Genomic DNA, 18,056 nt, shown 5'->3' with positions numbered 1-18,056 from the left:
AGTTTTCTATTTCCCCTCTTTAAAAGAGATTTCTAAGTGTACATAATGACAATTTTTAAGGCATTGTATGAATTGCTTGTCAAGGGAAGAGAACTCTGTGTATACAAAGTTCTGACACAACAAGCACTTTGAAATTATGCTAGGACTTCAGTAGGTGTTTTACTTCCTCATGTTATTCATTTAGAGTTCTTCATACAGCTTTTTTTTGTTTACTTGACTGTATTACCAAGTAGACTGGAGTAATTTACTGAAGCTTTTGAGCTTATTTAATTGGATATATTTTCTGGGTTTTGGCAATTGCTTGGTCTCTCTTTAAGCAGTCTCTGAGGCATCTCATTTTTGTCACTTCAGACTCTTCTTGCTGGACACCAAAAATGGGCTGTTTCCAGAGGGGTGCAGGTGTCCACAGAGTCAAAGCTGAGCACCTGGGAATCAGCAGCAGCTCTTCCTGAGAAAATTTCTTTGTACAAGAAAGTGGTGCAGTAAAAATATGTATGAGCAGACCAGACCAGCTTATGTTTTTTTTTTTTTTTTTGCAAGGTAGTGGTTCAGGTTCTAATGCTGCTTGTGCATGTGGTTTTCTATGGAGTCTTATTTATTTTTTTAGGGCATAGTTCATGACTCATTTTCTCAGTTGTCTGTCAGCACACAGTGGTTTCTCATAGAGACATTGTTGCATTGGTTGAGACAACCAGTACTAAATAAACCTTCCAAATTCTTGTAAATTTTTTATGCAAAAGGTCTGCCATTTACCTTTGAAAAAAAAAAAAAAATCAATGTCAAAGATCCCAGAAGTTTCGGTGCAAACTTAATTGAACTGTTTTACTGAAGTCAGTGGGACTGACCCAAATGAGGTTTGGGACATCCTTGTTTTGTGACAAAGAGCATGGAAGATCCCCACTCTTGAAACTAGAACCTCATGCCTGCTGTGGGGCAATGCTTATCAATTCAACCCTGAGGACAATGTGAAATGTGTGCACTGTAAATGTTGGGAAGTTTGGAGATCCCTTTAATGGCTCTTCAATATAGCAATGGCTATAAAGATACCATTTGCTTGAAAAGGATTGTAAATAATGGAAAATTAATAGCATGGTTTCTCAAGATGGTTTGTAGTTTGGTTTTTAAAGATCTGGTTTCTTAAAGCCTGTAGAGGGGCGATTACATTGTTTATGTTTGATTTACTTTCTTGCAAGTTGAGGCAAGATTACCTGCTTGGTAAGTTTTGTGCCCCTCAGCAAGAAAATACTGATCTTGCAACTTAAAACCTAGTAGGAGTATTATAAAATACCATTTAAAACCTTAACACAATTGCAACATATTCAAGAAGTACTTTTACCTTGAAAGCAATTTGCTTTTGCAATTGGCCCTACCTGTACTTTTCAGCATTCAGCTTCAAGAACAGTTAGGGATGTGTAAACTCAAAGGGGAGAAAAAAAAAGCCTGATTGGTTGCTTTCAGTACATTTCTTATGACAAAAAATTCTTGTATATTAAGCATCAACTTGGAGTTAGTTGAACTATTTTCTATCAGGTTTTGAATACAATAAGAAGTTATGCTTTCTTTGATCAGTTTGTTTTCTTGTAATCGATGCTCATGATATTACAGAAACTATTAATTACAGTTTTTAAAACAGAGATGATGGAGCTGTCCTGTTTTACATAAATGTTTGGGGTTATTCTGCTTTTCCTTGTCCATCAGCACACATCAAGGTCTTGCCAGAAGTGTTGGTATGTCGCAGCTGCTGTAGACTGTTCTACTGCCAGAGCCTTTTCAGATAGTACAGTTTTGCCAATGCTTTTTGAACACCACTTACTCCTTTAAAATTGGGATTTCTTCAGTAACATTTAGAGTTATTGCAAAATCAAACCTAAAATTTTTGCTATTGTGTATGTATATTTAAACAATTCTGAAACTGAAATCTTATGCAAAAAGTATTAGGCTAGAAGAAGAGCAATTTTAAAAGATTATTAGTTATGAGTGTGATTGCAGAACTTCGTGTGCTGGGGACGGGTTGTGGAGTTTACTGGTTTTTGTTTAAAGTTAGTGGAGGTGGAGGATTGTAATTAACTGTCAACTATTTCACCATAATTGGCAGATAATCGGTTGCTTCAGTCATAAGTTCTTTTGGATAACTGAAACAAAGGTGTTTCTGTTCTCATGAGATCAGCCCTATAAAAATGTCTCTTGCAAATTGAATGTCAAATTTTTAACTTAGATAATTGTCTTAGATAGTTTATACTTCCAGTTTAGGTAATTAGTTTACAGTCTCCTCTTCCCATTGAGATGGAAGGCTTAACAGAGGCTTGCCACTGATTTCAGCCAAACTTGAAATGTAAATGTTCGCTTGTTACAGGTGACATCTTTAGATGAGATTGAAGAAGAGGCTTGTTCCTTACACAGATAGATTTTATTTTTCTACCTGTTCATAAAAAATTTTCTTCTTGCATGTAAAGAATTAAATGATCAAGTGAAATACCCAACAATTAAACAATATCACACTCCCATTCATTTGATACCTGTTATTTGCGAATACATACCTTTTTGTTGTAAAAACATGTTCCAGATGAATTTTAACTCAACTGTAGGTATCTTGCAAAGATACTTCCCAAAGCATACACTGTAGTTCATACTACTGTTATTAGCAACCCTTAAATAGGCAAAGCAGCCATAAGCCTGCTTTAACACTTCATCCTGATATTTTCAGGTCTTTGTAGCAAAGCAGCTTTTAAAAATAATTGCTAGTTGGGTATGCCTTTCATGCATAGCATTAGAACGTGCAGTTCTTTTCCTTTGACAGTATGAGGAAATTAAACTAGAGAAAATTTAATAGGTAAGACCTACTGTAAGGTGTCTGCAGGCAATACTGGTTAACCTGTCCTGCTGTGGTTATTGTTCAGATCAGTCTGATGCTTTTAATATTCTTTTAAATTTTTTTTTAACACCTTGGGTTTTTTTCTTTTTTGGCAAGGAAGGAGAAGAGCATCTTGTAGTTTGCACCAGTTCCATGTATACCATTCCATTCCATACCATTCCATTCCGTACATGTATACCTTGAAATTATTTTGTCTATTTTGTGCAGTTTTCTTACACGGATGTTGTGTGGGCTGTGATCGGTCTTTGACATATCCCAGTTCTGTTGGATCAGCAAGACCTGCTACTCTGATGCAGGGAGGAGCTAAGCAAGTTTATTCTGCTTTAGTATTGCTCTCTGCATGCTTAATGCTGGGTGCTACAAGATGTTCTCAGTGTAACTTGACATTTTTTGAAATTAAAGTTCGACTGGCTGCTATTTAATTTTCTAGCTTCTGCTCCTCTCCTCTTCCTCTTGAGGCTGGCAGTTTTACAGGTCTCTGCTTGTTTGCTATGGTACACAAAGAGAATCTCTGGCAACAGACATTTTCTTGCAGATTTTCTTTGTTACTGGAAGGGTTAACTTTAACAAGTCCAGTACACTGAAAAACATCTGATTTCTTTAAATAGTCTGTAGCCTTTTTTTCCTGTTCCAGCCTGTGTGTTTTGCCCCTTTATTTTCCTCTTTCAGTCATTGGATCATTTCTGTTAATGAAGGCAGGAGGAAAAAACACATGCATCACTGAGGGCCTTTTAGAGTGATCCTGTGCTTCTTTGGGGTATTGGCACACTGGCTGTTTGCCTTTTGCTATCAACATGCTTTTGCAGTGCCTGCTTTTTAGAACAAATTGGGAGAATGAAATGCTCATGCTGTTTGGCCATGATATGTGAACCAGAGTTTGACTCCCGAGTTGAAGGTAGCATGTCTTGGACTTAGCCAGTTCTCACGTACATTTTGTATTCTTCAGATGCAAGACAAATTTTGGCATTTAAAAGATGTTATTTACCTTCATGGGAAGCAAAACAGAAGAAAAAAATGTTTAAAATGTGTTTGAAGTGGCAGACAACTTTGAAGTGAGATAAATGGAAAATGAAGTCTCCATAATACTTGGTTTTTACATAATTTGTAATTAGTCTTTGAAAGAAAGAAAGAAAGAAAGCTTCGTAAATGTTTACTACTGATACTCTTTCCCCAGCACTGCCAAGGATACAGCATTGCTTGATGAGCTGTGGGTTTGGCTACTTTTGTCATGTGTAAACATTTCAAAATTTTTTTTCTAATTTTTGATTGGTTGGGTTTTTTGTTTTGTTTGTTTTTTGGTTTTTTTTTTTTTTTAGTTGAGTTTTTGAGAATGGAATGAAGTGAAAAAAGAGTGGACAGATAAAGAGAGAATTTTAGTAATTAATCATTATTGTCTTTGCCTTAGTTAATGTTTTTAGAGAATTGATTGTTGTGGCTAGATGGTTAGATGTCATTGCCTATCTGCAGTGACCATGTGGATGTGCTCAGGAAGTACCTTTAGAGCTCTCTGAAAGAGGTCACAGGATCTTTAGTAAATATCCAGGTCCTTTGGCTTGCTTATCCATTCTGATAACCTCAACAGAATGCAAACTTCATAGTATTGTGAAGCATCTAGTCAGTTTCATTCCAGATTTATCTGGCTGAGTGTGAACACAGATCAGAGCAATGAAAATTAATTTTTCAAATAACATAACATTTTAGCTAGCCTTTATAATTGTTCCTGTGCTCAGTGCAGGTATATCTGATCACATTTGCCATAAGCTTCTTTTAGAAGTTTTATCTTCTGCTCATTGATGTATTTCTGTGAGATCTTTTAGTGCTACAAATGATTCAGCAGTCCTTGTTTTTAGTGTCAGAATTTCTGTGGGGAACCATCAAGGTTCCCTGCTTTATTGGCTTTTTACATCTGTAACCTAATTACAATATTTTTTTAATAAGTCTGAAGGTACTTCCTCATCCTTGTTAGTGAGAACTCTGCCTTCCCAAACTGTGCATTGTTCCATCTGCTGTAGCCCATTTTTATGTTTCTGTTTGACGTCTCTGGAGATGCAGAACTGAAAGAGTCTTTCTGATTTAACAAATCCACCTCCTATTGCCTTGGGCCGTCACACCACAGGAGGAAACTGCCAAATAAAATCTCAGAGAGTTAAAGTGGAACTTGTGAATTTTTGTTCCTCCACACCTCAAACCACTTTTAACAGCTTGGCTGCTATTATCTTCTCAGTTGTCTTATATTCTTAATGTCACTTTTGGTTTGGCATTCATCCAAACAGTAAACACATTCTGACATAACATTTTAGCTAGCCTTTATAATTGTTCCTGTGCTCAGTGCAGGTATATCTGATCACATTTGCCATAAGCTTCTTTTAGAAGTTTTATCTTCTGCTCATTGATGTATTTCTGTGAGATCTTTTAGTGCTACAAATGATTCAGCAGTCCTTGTTTTTAGTGTCAGAATTTCTGTGGGGAACCATCAAGGTTCCCTGCTTTATTGGCTTTTTACATCTGTAACCTAATTACAATATTTTTTTAATAAGTCTGAAGGTACTTCCTCATCCTTGTTAGTGAGAACTCTGCTTTCCCAGACTGTGCATTGTTCCATCTGCTGTAGGCCATTTTTATTTTGTGTTTGACATCTCTGGAGATGCAGAACTGAAAGAGTCTTTCTGATTTAACAAATCCACCTCCTATTGCCTTGGGCCGTCACACCACAGGAGGAAACTGCCAAATAAAATCTCAGAGAGTTAAAGTGGAACTTGTGAATTTTTGTTCCTCCACACCTCAAACCACTTTTAACAGCTTGGCTGCTATTATCTTCTCAGTTGTCTTATATTCTTAATGTCACTTTTGGTTTGGCATTCATCCAAACAGTAAACACATTCTGGTGCTGCTTTGTCTATAGCAGCAAAGTTTTGATCTTTCTGCTCATCCTGTATCACTTAAATTCTCACCAGGTCCTTACACATTTTGACATAATCAATTTTCACCTGCCCTACCTTTAATTGCTGCAACACTACCTCAACAGGTCTGTCAGATATTTTGCTATCAGAATAACTGCCCTGTTGATTTTCCAGTTTTCAGCTATCTGCAGTACTTCTTCTCTTGGTGTTTCAAGGTCTGCAATGAAATACTCCTCTTTGTCTCAATCCTGACATATAGAATAAGTGACACTACTACTAATTTCCACAATTGTTTCAGGTGCTCACTGCTTTCCTCTTCTCCTTAAGCAGAAGTGTCTGAACGAAACCTTTTTGAATAAAGGCTTTCTATTTCAGGTCGCTTCTCACATTTGTTCTGTGTTGTGGAGCCCAGAAGAAATTCATGGCTATTGTTGTGGTTACCTTGAGTCTGTTTTTCTCCCTCTGTCCATAGTTACTTCACTGCAATTTCTTCTGGTTTTATTTCTTTCTCTAGTTGAAACAAACAAACAATTCACAAACTTGAAAGCTGCTTTTTTTCATTATGTTGTTTTTGTCTTTATCTTTTTCCCTTGTTTAACCACCATTTCAGTATTACATTAATTTGTTTTTTTGAGTCCAAACATAAATGTTATGTTTAAGCATTATTATTGTCATAATGATTGGTTGCTCCTATGCTGTTTACAGCGGCCATGTTGGACCACTGATTTTGCTTTCGTAAAAGTTATTTTTTCCACTACTTTGTTGCTGTTACTGTTATTTGTTTTCATTCCATACTTACAGGCTGATATGTTGTAGCATCCATAGACTGTAGACCATGGCCAGGGTTTCTATCCCCAGGGTCTTGAAAGGCTCTTATTAAAATCAGTTCCATATCCTTCCTGTCTTCTTACCTGTTCTGGGTGCTGTGCCTTTCCTTTGTAGCATTTCTCATCTTCTTGTGTATAAGCATGGTATGAATAATTAATTCAAGCCAAGCAGAACTACCTTTATGTTTTCATGCCCTGAAACCCTCTGAAGACTGGGAAATAGCCAGGCTTCAGAGGGTGTCTCTTTGTACACCTGCTCTGGGAATTTCTTCCTTCTATGGTTCCTCTTCTAACTGTACCCTGTAGTTAGATTCCTTAAATGTGGGGGTAGAATTTTTCCTCTTTTTTTCCCTTTAATTTTGGAACAAGGCAGTGGTATAACCTGTTTCTCGCTACAGATTCTACTCCTTTGCTGTGAATATTGTCTTGCTTTCTAGCATCAAGATGTCTTCAGGGTAGAAGTTTTCATGGAATGGATTAGTTGAAGTGTTAGTGCATGAGTCGGACTTGATGATCTTAAAGGTTTCTTCCAATCCAGTGATTCTGTGATTGAGAACATCAGTTGTTTTTTACCTAAGTTAGTCACTGCTCGTATAAGTAGTAAAGCCCATGCAGAAGTAACATTTCTTTGATATGTCTCTTTATTTGATTGCTGTCAGATTGAAGATATACTGTCTCCAAGGATGAGAAGTCAGTCTCCCAAAAGGCATTTGGGCTAAAGCTTGTTTGAGTGTTGTGTAGTGAGAAGATTGTTTGCTGCCTTGTTGTTTTAACTTATTTTCCCTTGGCTACTGATTTACATGATCTGATTTTTTTCACCCATTTCACTATACTGTTTAAATAGAAATAAGCTTGATTTGAATTACACCCTAGAGTTTGAAACATTCTTTCATCTTGTCTGGCATCTGAAACTGTTCAGCTGGAGCCGTCCTTGCTGGTTTTGTGGAGTTTAATTTGTTTAATTCTTTGTTTCAGGAGGTGTCTGCTGATCCTTCAGGAACTCTCACAGCTGCTGAAGAGAGAAAAGAGAAGGTTCCAAGCCCACATCTCAGTCATCTCGTAGTTTTGACATCTGGCAATTCGCTGTATGGCTTGGCAGAGAGAGTGGTGGCCACAGAATCCTTGTAGGTTGTTTACTGTACACACTGTATTTGTGATCACTGAAAGCTATTGATTCTTTAAGAAATTGTGGTTATAATCCAAAGCCTTCTTGACGGGTTAAAAATTCCTACCTCTCAATGTGATTTTAAATATGAGTGATAAAGGTGGTTTCTTTCTTGAAGGTACTGGAGTCTAATTCTTTGGTCTAGCAACATGTAAACACAAGAAATGAAATTTTACTGCAGATGATCCAGTAATTTCTGACAATACATGACCAAATCTATTAGGAAAAAAAGTTTAATTTCAAAGAGGCTAGTGGGAATATTTAATCTGTATGGTTCATTTTCACCTTATATTAAATACTTGCCTCAGAACTCCTTAGTTCATATCAGTTTGGCTTGAATCACCATGTTCTTTGCAATGGATAGAAGAGTATCTGTATCATACCACAGGAGAAGAGGACATAATAATGAATTAATGCAACTGTAGCAAAATTATTTTTATTTGAGAAAAATAATAGTAAGAGTCAGCTAGGAATTATTTTTTCCTCACAAGGATGACACTTCAAGATTAGGAGTTAATTTAAAAAAAAAAATCATTTATGCTTAGTTAGAAATATATTTCCTTGTAATGTAGTTATTAACAAATTCTACCCCTGAGGAGGAACATGAGATCAAGTTCAGTTTTAGAGAATCACTAGCATAACATTAATTGGGAATGTTATTTTGAAATTCTAAGATGGATTTATTAATATTGATGTTGACTGTCCTGCAGTGTAAATGATGTGACTCTTGGTCACTGACTTTACTAGACCCTGGCCCAGACTTGTGCAGTGTATCCTCAGAAAAATAGAAATATGAATTTTTGATATTCAAGTCTTAGTCTCTTTATTTAAATATTTTCTTATTTGCAAATACATTTTAAAATTGTCAGAATTGAGACTGCTAGTTGATATGCTGGCACACAACTGATACAGTTCTTCTCAGGACTAAATTTTCCAAGGTTGCATATTGTTATTGCCAGATATGTCAGCTGTAGAGTAAAAATTGTAAAGAGACATGCCAAATGTTACACTTAGTTCACAGTAAATTTTCTTTGCTTTCAAAGGGTATTTCTGGCTGAGCAGTTTGAATTTCTTCAGCCTCATCTTGATGCAGTGATGCCAGCTGCCAAGAAGCCTTTTCTTCAGCAGTTCTATTCTCAGGTCAGAATTGTGGCATTCACAGCTGATTTTCTACAGAAGATTTGAAACTTGTACATTATGGTGACAATACTTCTACATCATAGATATTTACTGAAGTGAATTTTATTTATTTTCTATTTCAGACAGTGTCAACTGCCAGTGAACTACGTAAACCAGTTTATTGGATTGTTGCTGCTAAAGCCATTGATTATGAACAAATGCTTCTTCTCATGGCTAATGTGAAATGGGATGTGAAGGAAATCATGTCGCAGCACAACGTATATGTAGATGCTCTTTTAAAGGTGAATAGTTTATGGGAAATGGTGTGTTAGAGTTTATATAAACAATGAATTTGCTGTAATACTTCGCTAAAACTGTTAAAGTAGAATGGCTAGGACAAGACATTATCCTTACAAATGGGAAATTGTAATTTCCCTTTTGTAATGGGAAATTTCTCATAGTAATTTCCTATCCTAAGATCCTGAGATCTGTCCAGAAGCGTTATTATTCTTGCTTCTAAAGGATTATTTTCAGTGATGATTTTTTGACTACATGGTGATGAAATTGACCGAAGAAGTTTAATGAGTCTCATGTCTAAGTCTTGACTGGTAGAGAAATGTGTAGTAAATAGAGTAACACTGAGGAAAATTCTGTGGCCAGAGATATTATTTAAAAAAACTCCAAACCACACTACCTGCTGTTCTGAATAATTTTGCTGATTGTCTTTGAGATGTATCATAGGAACTGTAGGTCAAATCAGCACCAATAATGATCATGCAGTATCTAATTGAAGTTGCTATATTAGAAGTTAACATTTGAAAAAGAAGCTAAAGGGAAGTTATTCACCCAACTTGTCAATTGCATTCAGTAGGTGTCATTATACAATTGCCATGTCTTATGGCATACAGGACTAGTTCTTGGGACAATCCCTTTCTCATCCTTTTATATATGCCTAATTAATGTTTCTAAAGGTCTTCAGAGGGAATTTCTGGCAGTGGTAGAATTATGCTAATTAATTAGACTATATTAATAACTAATTATTTTCAGAGAAACTGAAAATTTTATTTTAAAGATGTGTGAAGTGTGAATCACAGAAAAAGCTACACATCTGTGTGGAATAACGGTTTGGATAACACCTTCATACTTTGTAGCTCTTCTCTGCTAAAAAAATCAAGGCAAAGAAGGAAGAATTTGACAGAGGATAGATCATTGCACTGAATTTGATGGAATCTTTATGATTATTCTTGTTTATGTTACTGTGAATTTTTGATATCAGTTTGTGCTTAAAATAGTTGATCTCTGGGGCGAAACTTTTTTCTTCTGTGAGTATGCAGCTGCTGATGAATTTGCTTCAGGACAATCAGAGCTAATACCATTTAAAACCAATTTTAGTCTCTCTATTCTATAGCTAGTACTAGTTGGTACAAAAGCTTTTAAATAACTGATAAGCAATGAGTTTTCTGTGTACACTGGGACTCCAGGAACATCAGATATGAGCGCAGTGATGAAAGTAATAATCAACTACTTTCAGTCATACATACACAAAGTTCCATATTCAGTCACAGTATGTTGGAAGCAGATAAAGTGGGGAAAGAAGATTGTTGAAGAAATAGGTTATAGAGCATTAGGCATCTTTATCTTTAGAAGAATGAGTTGTATGGCAGTTAAAGCATGACATTGTGGTACCCTGCATCTTGTTGCCAAATTCATCTTTCAGAAAATTTGTGTTAAATGCCAGTTACTGAAGTTCTCTTCTGACTTTCTTCACTTACTGAATTTTTGAGAGGGTCTGTAAGAAAAGAGAAAAAAAACCTATGTTAACAGCCTTGGAAATAAAATCTCTGTTGGGCAAGTATGGTCTTAAAAGACTGCACAGCAAATGACTTTTGCTGGTTATACAGAGGAATTTATTACCATTCTGCTTGATATTGAAGTAATTTGATACTTTTTATATGATAAATACTTGAATCATTGGCAGAGGGTTTCTGTTTCACTTTTAAGTCACAGAAATCATTGTAGCAGTAATTGCATTCAGTTATGACTAGTTTCTCACTCAAAGCATCAGCTGGAATCCATCCAGGCCATTGATGATTCATGTGGAAATAGGTGCGTTCCTTTGACCTGAATTGTTATCTAGTGCTGCAATGTGGTCCTAAACTGTTAGATTTGGCTTCTCTCAGCTCCTTCTAAAGCACTGAGGAATTACCTAATGTGAAAGGTTGAAGAATGAAAAGTGGTTACAATGTTTCTGAGCCTCTCTTTGAAAACTGGTGGGGTAGGTATTTAGAGGGCTAAAGAGATCATCACTGGATTTTTTTCAGTGGCTATATTTTGACTTAAAGAAGTTAAATATGAGTTTAGGGGGTGAGGCAATGGAAATAGCATTTGAAGAATAAGCTACTTGGTTCGTTTTCAGAGCTGTCAGTTTCACAGAGAACTACAGCTCTGGGGAACAGAGCAACAGTTCCTTTAAAAAAATCACTGAGGTAATGTTGTGAGTGATATACTAGAAAGTGATATGTTTTCTACTTTACACATTGAGTTGTCTACAGTTTGTGCCTATTAAGCCTCTCTTCTTTGCTCTTACTTCTCAGTATACTCTTTCATGTGCATTTCTAATTAGTTGTTGCTGTTGTTGGATATATAGACTATGATCCATTGTTACATTAAAGAATAAACATCTTTTATGTTCTATTAGGAATTTGAAGAATTTAACAGGAGGTTGAATGATGTGTCTAAGAGAGTCCGTATTCCATTGCCAGTCTCCAACATCCTTTGGGAGCACTGCATACGCTTGGCCAATAGAACTCTTGTGGAAGGGTAAGTATTTATGAAAGTCTTGCTTCTGGGTAGGTATGTCTGTAATGATAATGTTTATTTTATAGAGTTAAAAGTTCTAATTTTATAGTGTCCTTGTGAGTTCATGAGCTTTTGGGGACCTTAAAAATTATCAGTGCTTAACACACTCCTTAGCAGTTGTTTCACAGTCTGGTGCAGCATTAAGCCTAAAGAGGGTGGTCTTGATCCTAGATACTGCTGAAGAATGACACTGAATGTTTTACTGAAGCATTTGAAAATACAGTACTCTTTCAGAGAAACTTTGGTATGAAAACTATCATTTCCCAGCAAAGCAAAGAAGGAAGTTACAATATAATAGTCAGTACTTCCATGGTGGTGCCATTTATCTTTGCCAGGAAGAAAGATGGAGTTATCAACACTATCACTTTTCTTAAAGTAGCCATGGAACATGATTTTTCCAAATTCATCAAGAACAGAGAGATGTCTTAGTTGGCTTGCTTGAGCACCTTAGTCAGGAACCTACACCTTGCTCATCCCTTACTCTTGTAATCAGTGTCCCAGTGGTTTTGGATTCAATTTTGTCACCTGAGTATTGTAGTGTTTTTATCCCCTGCATTTATTTTTATGGTTTTGTCCCCCTGCTACATATGATTGGGCTCCTACCAGAACTTCTTCTGCATCATAGAATATGTGCTGTCTTCCACTCCTTCTATATGTTTCCATACTTCTTTCCTGGTTATCTTTAGCCTATTCACTCCCTACTACCTATTTTACTTCTTTCCATCCCACTCTCCTGCTGTCTGTTCTAAATTAGGACCTCAAAAAAGGCCACCCTTCTTCTGCAAGTGTTAGCTGCCTATTGAGAATCATCAGCTTCCACTGCTTCAATAAAGTCATCATTTTTTATCTCCTGCCCATTTTTTTCATGCTGTCATCCTTTTGCAGTCTCTAGAGAGATCAGTTTCAAGTGCAGGGTAACTAAATCTATCCATGACCTGTCTCTGACTTCTCAATTCCTTCATATAACATACGGCCTATACAACTAGCTCTCCTTTTTAAATTTATTTTCTACTTTCAAATAAAAGGAAGTGAAACAAAGGCCTATCTTGTCTTCTCTCTGTACCCCTTACCTTTCAAGTCGATAGCACTGTCAGTCACTATCAAACTCCTCTACCTCAGCCTTTGTGTTTGTTTGTTTTCAACTTGATTCCTTTTCTTACATCACATCTCATTCATCTTTTGTGGCTTCAGTGTTCATGAACCATTTAATCCTTATCTGTGAAGATCATCACTCATATGTCTTGCTCCATGCTGCAGTTCAGGTTTGTGTTTGTGACTTAGCATGAAACTTTAACCTTTACTTTTGCCTAAGCAGGTTGCACTAGGAATACTTTCCTGATATAATTTGTCCTGTGCCATTTCTGAGAGTGTAAAAAGTACTCGTTATCATCTTCTCCCAAATATTTGCCTGTAATTTCTTAATCTTGGCCAGTTCTGTTATTTTTACATATCTTGTAGGTGCTTTTCCCACTGTGGAAATGGAAGGGAGATGTTCTGAATAGCTGGCTCTCTGAATTTGTAACTTCTTTTATCTCTGCATTCAATGAATGTATGGAGTTAAAAGCCATGAAGGAGATGTTTCTCATCCAGTCAACTGAAATTGCTTTCATCAGGCTCTTCACTGAATGAAGAATTACCTCCACTGCAGTCAGCTGTATCTTTCTTTAAATTTAGTCCTTCCCTATCTCCTAGTGCTGTATTCTCTCCTAGCTTTGAACCATTTAATCCTTATCTGTGAAGATCATCACTCATATGTCTTGCTCCATGCTGCAGTTCAGGTTCGTGTTTGTGACTTAGCATGAAACTTTAACCTTTACTTTTGCCTAAGCAGGTTGCACTAGGAATACTTTCCTGATATAATTTGTCCTGTGCCATTTCTGAGAGTGTAAAAAGTACTCGTTATCATCTTCTCCCAAATATTTGCCTGTAATTTCTTAATCTTGGCCAGTTCTGTTATTTTTACATATCTTGTAGGTGCTTTTCCCACTGTGGAAATGGAAGGGAGATGTTCTGAATAGCTGGCTCTCTGAATTTGTAACTTCTTTTATCTCTGCATTCAATGAATGTATGGAGTTAAAAGCCATGAAGGAGATGTTTCTCATCCAGTCAACTGAAATTGCTTTCATCAGGCTCTTCACTGAATGAAGAATTACCTCCACTGCAGTCAGCTGTATCTTTCTTTAAATTTAGTCCTTCCCTATCTCCTAGTGCTGTATTCTCTCCTGTTTCCTAGCTGGCTTCTTAAGCCTACTGAAAATCATCTGCTAGTCTTCTGTGAAGCTCCAGAGGACTTTTGCATTGGCCCTCTCTTGTTTTGCCTCTGTTACTTTTGCATTCTGCAAAGGTTTTCTGTGTACCAACTCTAAGTGTGAAATTTCTTCATATTCTTAACCTGACCTTGCGGTGTATCCAGCTTCCAGCTGCATGTTTCTGCTGCCTATTTCGCATCAAACCTAATCATCTAGGGAGTGTATAATAATTAGGATCAACTTCACGAACCAGTGAAAAACTGAGCTTATTTTAGATTTTGTAGAGGGGAAGAGTGAGACAGGGTTGTCACTTGTGGGATCAACTGGTGGATGACCTGGATTAAGTATCTCAAGTCATGGTGCCCCCCCACCCTGTACACAGTTGAAATTGGTGTTCTTAAGGGCATTGCAGTGTCAATTCCTTTGATCTTGACAAATGCAGTTCCTTATCCATTTGAGGAACTGCAAAGATAGTTTTCCTCATTTGTTGCCTATCACTCCACTGTGATCCTTGCTAGTATTACCCTGCCCTTAAACTCATCTACTGTCTCCTCTAACCTGTCACTAGTTTTCTGTCAACCTGTTCTTGTTAAATCCTCAACTTCTCACAGACATGAGCCAGTGCTGCCACCCTTCATCCTCTGGTTGCTGTGGCTGGTTTTGAACAAGTAGCTTTGTATCTTTGCTGCTCCCACTTGGTTCAGCAAGCTCCTGGTGACCATTCCTAAAGCTCTTGTGGTACCTTTCAGACTCCAGTGGTTGTGATCACTTGAAAAGTCCAGTGTGCTAATTAGCATTGGTTTAATTTCCTCTAAATTACAGTAAGCTGTTCAATGTGGGATTTTTTATGGCTTTTGGGAGAGGAGGGTGTGATTTTTCTAAACATCACTGGGTGCAGTGGGATTCTGTTTGATAACTGAGCTAAAATGTGTTGTGCTAATGCAAATAAAGCTCTGCAGCAGAAATCCTAAGAGAAGTTCTTGTCTGCTCCTAAGAGAAGTTCTTGTCTGCTTTTGACTTAAAACCATAATTTTGCTCCTCCTCAAGGTTCAAAATACTAAGTTAACTTTGAGAAGCAAAATTAATTTTTATTTCTCTCTAAGTTCTGCTTTGCACTGTTTCTCTTTTTAGTTATGCCAATGTAAAGAAGTGCAGCAATGAAGGACGTGCCTTGATGCAACTGGATTTTCAACAGTTCTTAATGAAACTAGAAAAGTTAACAGACATTAGGCCTATTCCAGATAAAGAATTTGTGGAGACCTACATTAAAGCATACTACCTGACAGAAAATGACATGGAATCCTGGATAAAAGAACATAGGGTAAGAGTTAAAATTGCATTCTTTTCCTCTCTATTGAGAAAATTCACTCTGATGATAAAAACATGCTAACAACTATAAATAATCAATCCTTCTATGTGTTAAAAATGAATATAGGCATATATAACTATATTTTCTTTTATTATAATGAAACTTACAGCAAGTTTCATTATAATAAATATTATTATAATACTATTTTTTGTAATGGAAGCAGTATAAATATAAAGGTATGTGTGTATGTATGTGTTCATTTTTATCAAATGAAATTAGGATGTGTTTGACCTGGTTCATCGTGTGATGACTGGGGAGGATGACTAAGCCAGTCACATCTGCCTGTTGTATCAAAAAGTGTAGATAACTAGAGAAAAGAGAAATTGAAAACATTTGTGAGCTCTTCAGAATTCGCCACAGTGCACAACTTGATCATCAAGAATTACGTTTTGGGATAACACCATTTGGTTTTGTATTGCCTTTGGGAGTAGATTGCTTAAACTAAGTTGTAAGGCACAATGGAGAAGAGTCATTGCTTTTTCTTTCTTCATTTGATAATGCTTAATCATCATTTCTTGCTGAGATAAGTCTATATTTGTGTTTTGAAAACATTCAGATGCTTTCACTCTACCATGAACTAACAGTTATAACAGTTCTGTGTAAGTATTGTTAATTTTGACACCCATCTTTGAAGTAAAAAGTATTTTAAAGTGAAGCACTTGAAATCTGTATTTTGGGATTAAATCCCACTAGAAATGGAGGAAAGAAATATGTCTTTGATTGAATTTTCCTTGTATTGCCTGGAACCCCGAGAGAGATTGTGAGCTACAGGGTTTGATGACCTACAGGGAAAACCTTTATTAAAACACATTGGTGGAAGCTATGTTTTGGATAGTGTTAAGACATAAAGGTAATACTGGAAAATATGGTATTTCCACAGGTGTTAAGAATTGTTTTCTTCACATTTTTGACATTTTTTCCTCCTTTGTCATATACTGAAATCAAAATCATTTGGAGGCTCTGCAGACAGAAGCATTTAGAAGCTTATTGGAAATGGGAAGTCAAAATAAAAAAGATCACCATCATTTATCACAGTTTGTGAACAAAAAAAGTTTTTGTGTTGAAAGCTTAATCATTTGCATATGTTTTCCCACCAAGCCTCGCAAAGAATGGAAAATACATTAAAAATTGATTTATATATATGTTCACAGAGTTACTTTATGTGAACTCTTTCCAGTACTTTTAAAGTCATAAGCATTTTCCATTATAAGCCACCATGTAGCAAAATACAGTTTTGTCCTCTGCCTCAACGGTGAAAACTATCCAGACATGACTGAACTATAGCTTTAAATCTCCCCTGTGTACTGATGCTTCTATCAATTGTGAAATCCACACTGAGTATGTCTGTGTGTTTTAAAATTTTCTGTCTTTGTCTGGTGTTTTATTCTGCCTTAACATGATCTGTTTTTATTTGCCAGGAATATTCCACTAAGCAGCTGACCAATCTGGTGAATATTTGTCTGGGCACCTACATCAACAAAAAGGCAAGACAGAAGCTGTTAGCTACCATTGATGACACAGACAGGCCTAAGAGATAACTGGAGAAAGCTGCTTTCTTTCTGACTTGTACCTTTCTCTGTTCACGTGAAGCACGCAGACATTTCTCTCATGGACTAATGACAACATTAGAAATGTTGTGCATGACCTTTCTTGGCAACATTGGGGGCACTGTGAAGTGACGATGTTCTAAAATATGACTTTTCTAATCTGTAGAATTCTTTTCTGTCATATTTCTTTTTTCTTGTTTTTTTTTGGTTACTTGCCCTTAGTTAAGGGCCACTGTGTATCATTGATGAGCTGTATGTTTTACAAAAGTGTATACTATAAGTAAAATCAAAATCAGAGAGAAACACAATGGCTTAATGTATCATTGATACTCTTTTTAAATAAAAGAGCTACTTGGAAATATTATTTCTTTCCTCCCTGCTTTCACCTCCAGAAATTGTGCTGTATTATAGTTCAGTGTCAAGTGAAAAGATATGTACAATAATTTGATCTATGTATCCTGCATGTGGATTAAGAGTGCAGATCAACTAAGTACTCTCATGTTAAAGCCCATCATCTTCATGTGTATTTAAAAATGTCTGTTTATTTCAGAATTAATTTAGTCATATCAAAATGATTGACTTCAGATTAATAGATGATAATAAACATTGTATGCTAATATGATTTGTTTGTGAGACTTTGTTTTTCCAATTCAACAGTGCAAAATGTCAGCAATAATGCCAGGGAACTGGAGTAATGTTTTTCTGACTGAAGTTTTGGATTGATAGTAAGGCAATCTTCCTGTTTCCTGCTTTGCTGTAGGCATCCTGAGTGATCTTGAGCAAAGTAAAATGGCTTTGCTACATATATGCCCTAGAAATTGATTTGTCAGGGCATCACTGACTTTACTGAAATTTTCAGGTTTACCTTTGGTTTTCAATATGTAAAGTTTCAGGAATTTTATTTTTTTATTGCACAATTGACTTTCTGGAGTGCTCTCAGACCGTTTTAAAGGAAACTTTGAGCTAATAGGTAAAATAAATTACATAGGCTGCAATGCACTGGTGTGTACAGCATGCTAAATTCTCAGTTTAGGATTCACACTTGCCATTGTGCATTAATTCAGACATGAGGGTATCAGCAGTTAGTGAATATCAGCAGTAATGCAGTGACAGAGAGTTGCCTCATAGAGTCATCATGATTGTTCTTTT

General features: G+C 36.3%; 1 protein-coding gene across 1 annotated transcript in view; it reads left to right on the top strand.

Annotated features, from left to right (window-relative positions):
* Positions 1–17,521, top strand: part of VPS50 (VPS50 subunit of EARP/GARPII complex) — an 80,086-nt gene extending 62,565 nt beyond the window's left edge. The window contains exons 23-28 of the mRNA XM_041408816.1: positions 7,575–7,723; positions 8,808–8,904; positions 9,027–9,185; positions 11,582–11,703; positions 15,123–15,312; positions 16,779–17,521. Of these exons, the coding sequence (XP_041264750.1) occupies positions 7,575–7,723; positions 8,808–8,904; positions 9,027–9,185; positions 11,582–11,703; positions 15,123–15,312; positions 16,779–16,898 (837 nt within the window). The 3' untranslated portion in view covers positions 16,899–17,521. The remainder of the gene's footprint in view (positions 1–7,574; positions 7,724–8,807; positions 8,905–9,026; positions 9,186–11,581; positions 11,704–15,122; positions 15,313–16,778) is intronic.
* Positions 17,522–18,056: the final 535 nt, after the last annotated feature.

The sequence above is a fragment of the Onychostruthus taczanowskii genome, unplaced genomic scaffold, assembly GCF_017590055.1.
Source record: "Onychostruthus taczanowskii isolate IOZ18803 unplaced genomic scaffold, ASM1759005v1 scaffold3, whole genome shotgun sequence".
NCBI lineage: Eukaryota > Metazoa > Chordata > Aves > Passeriformes > Passeridae > Onychostruthus > Onychostruthus taczanowskii.
The sequence above is the reverse complement of the archived record's forward strand: the minus strand, read 5'-3'. Positions and strand labels throughout refer to the sequence as shown.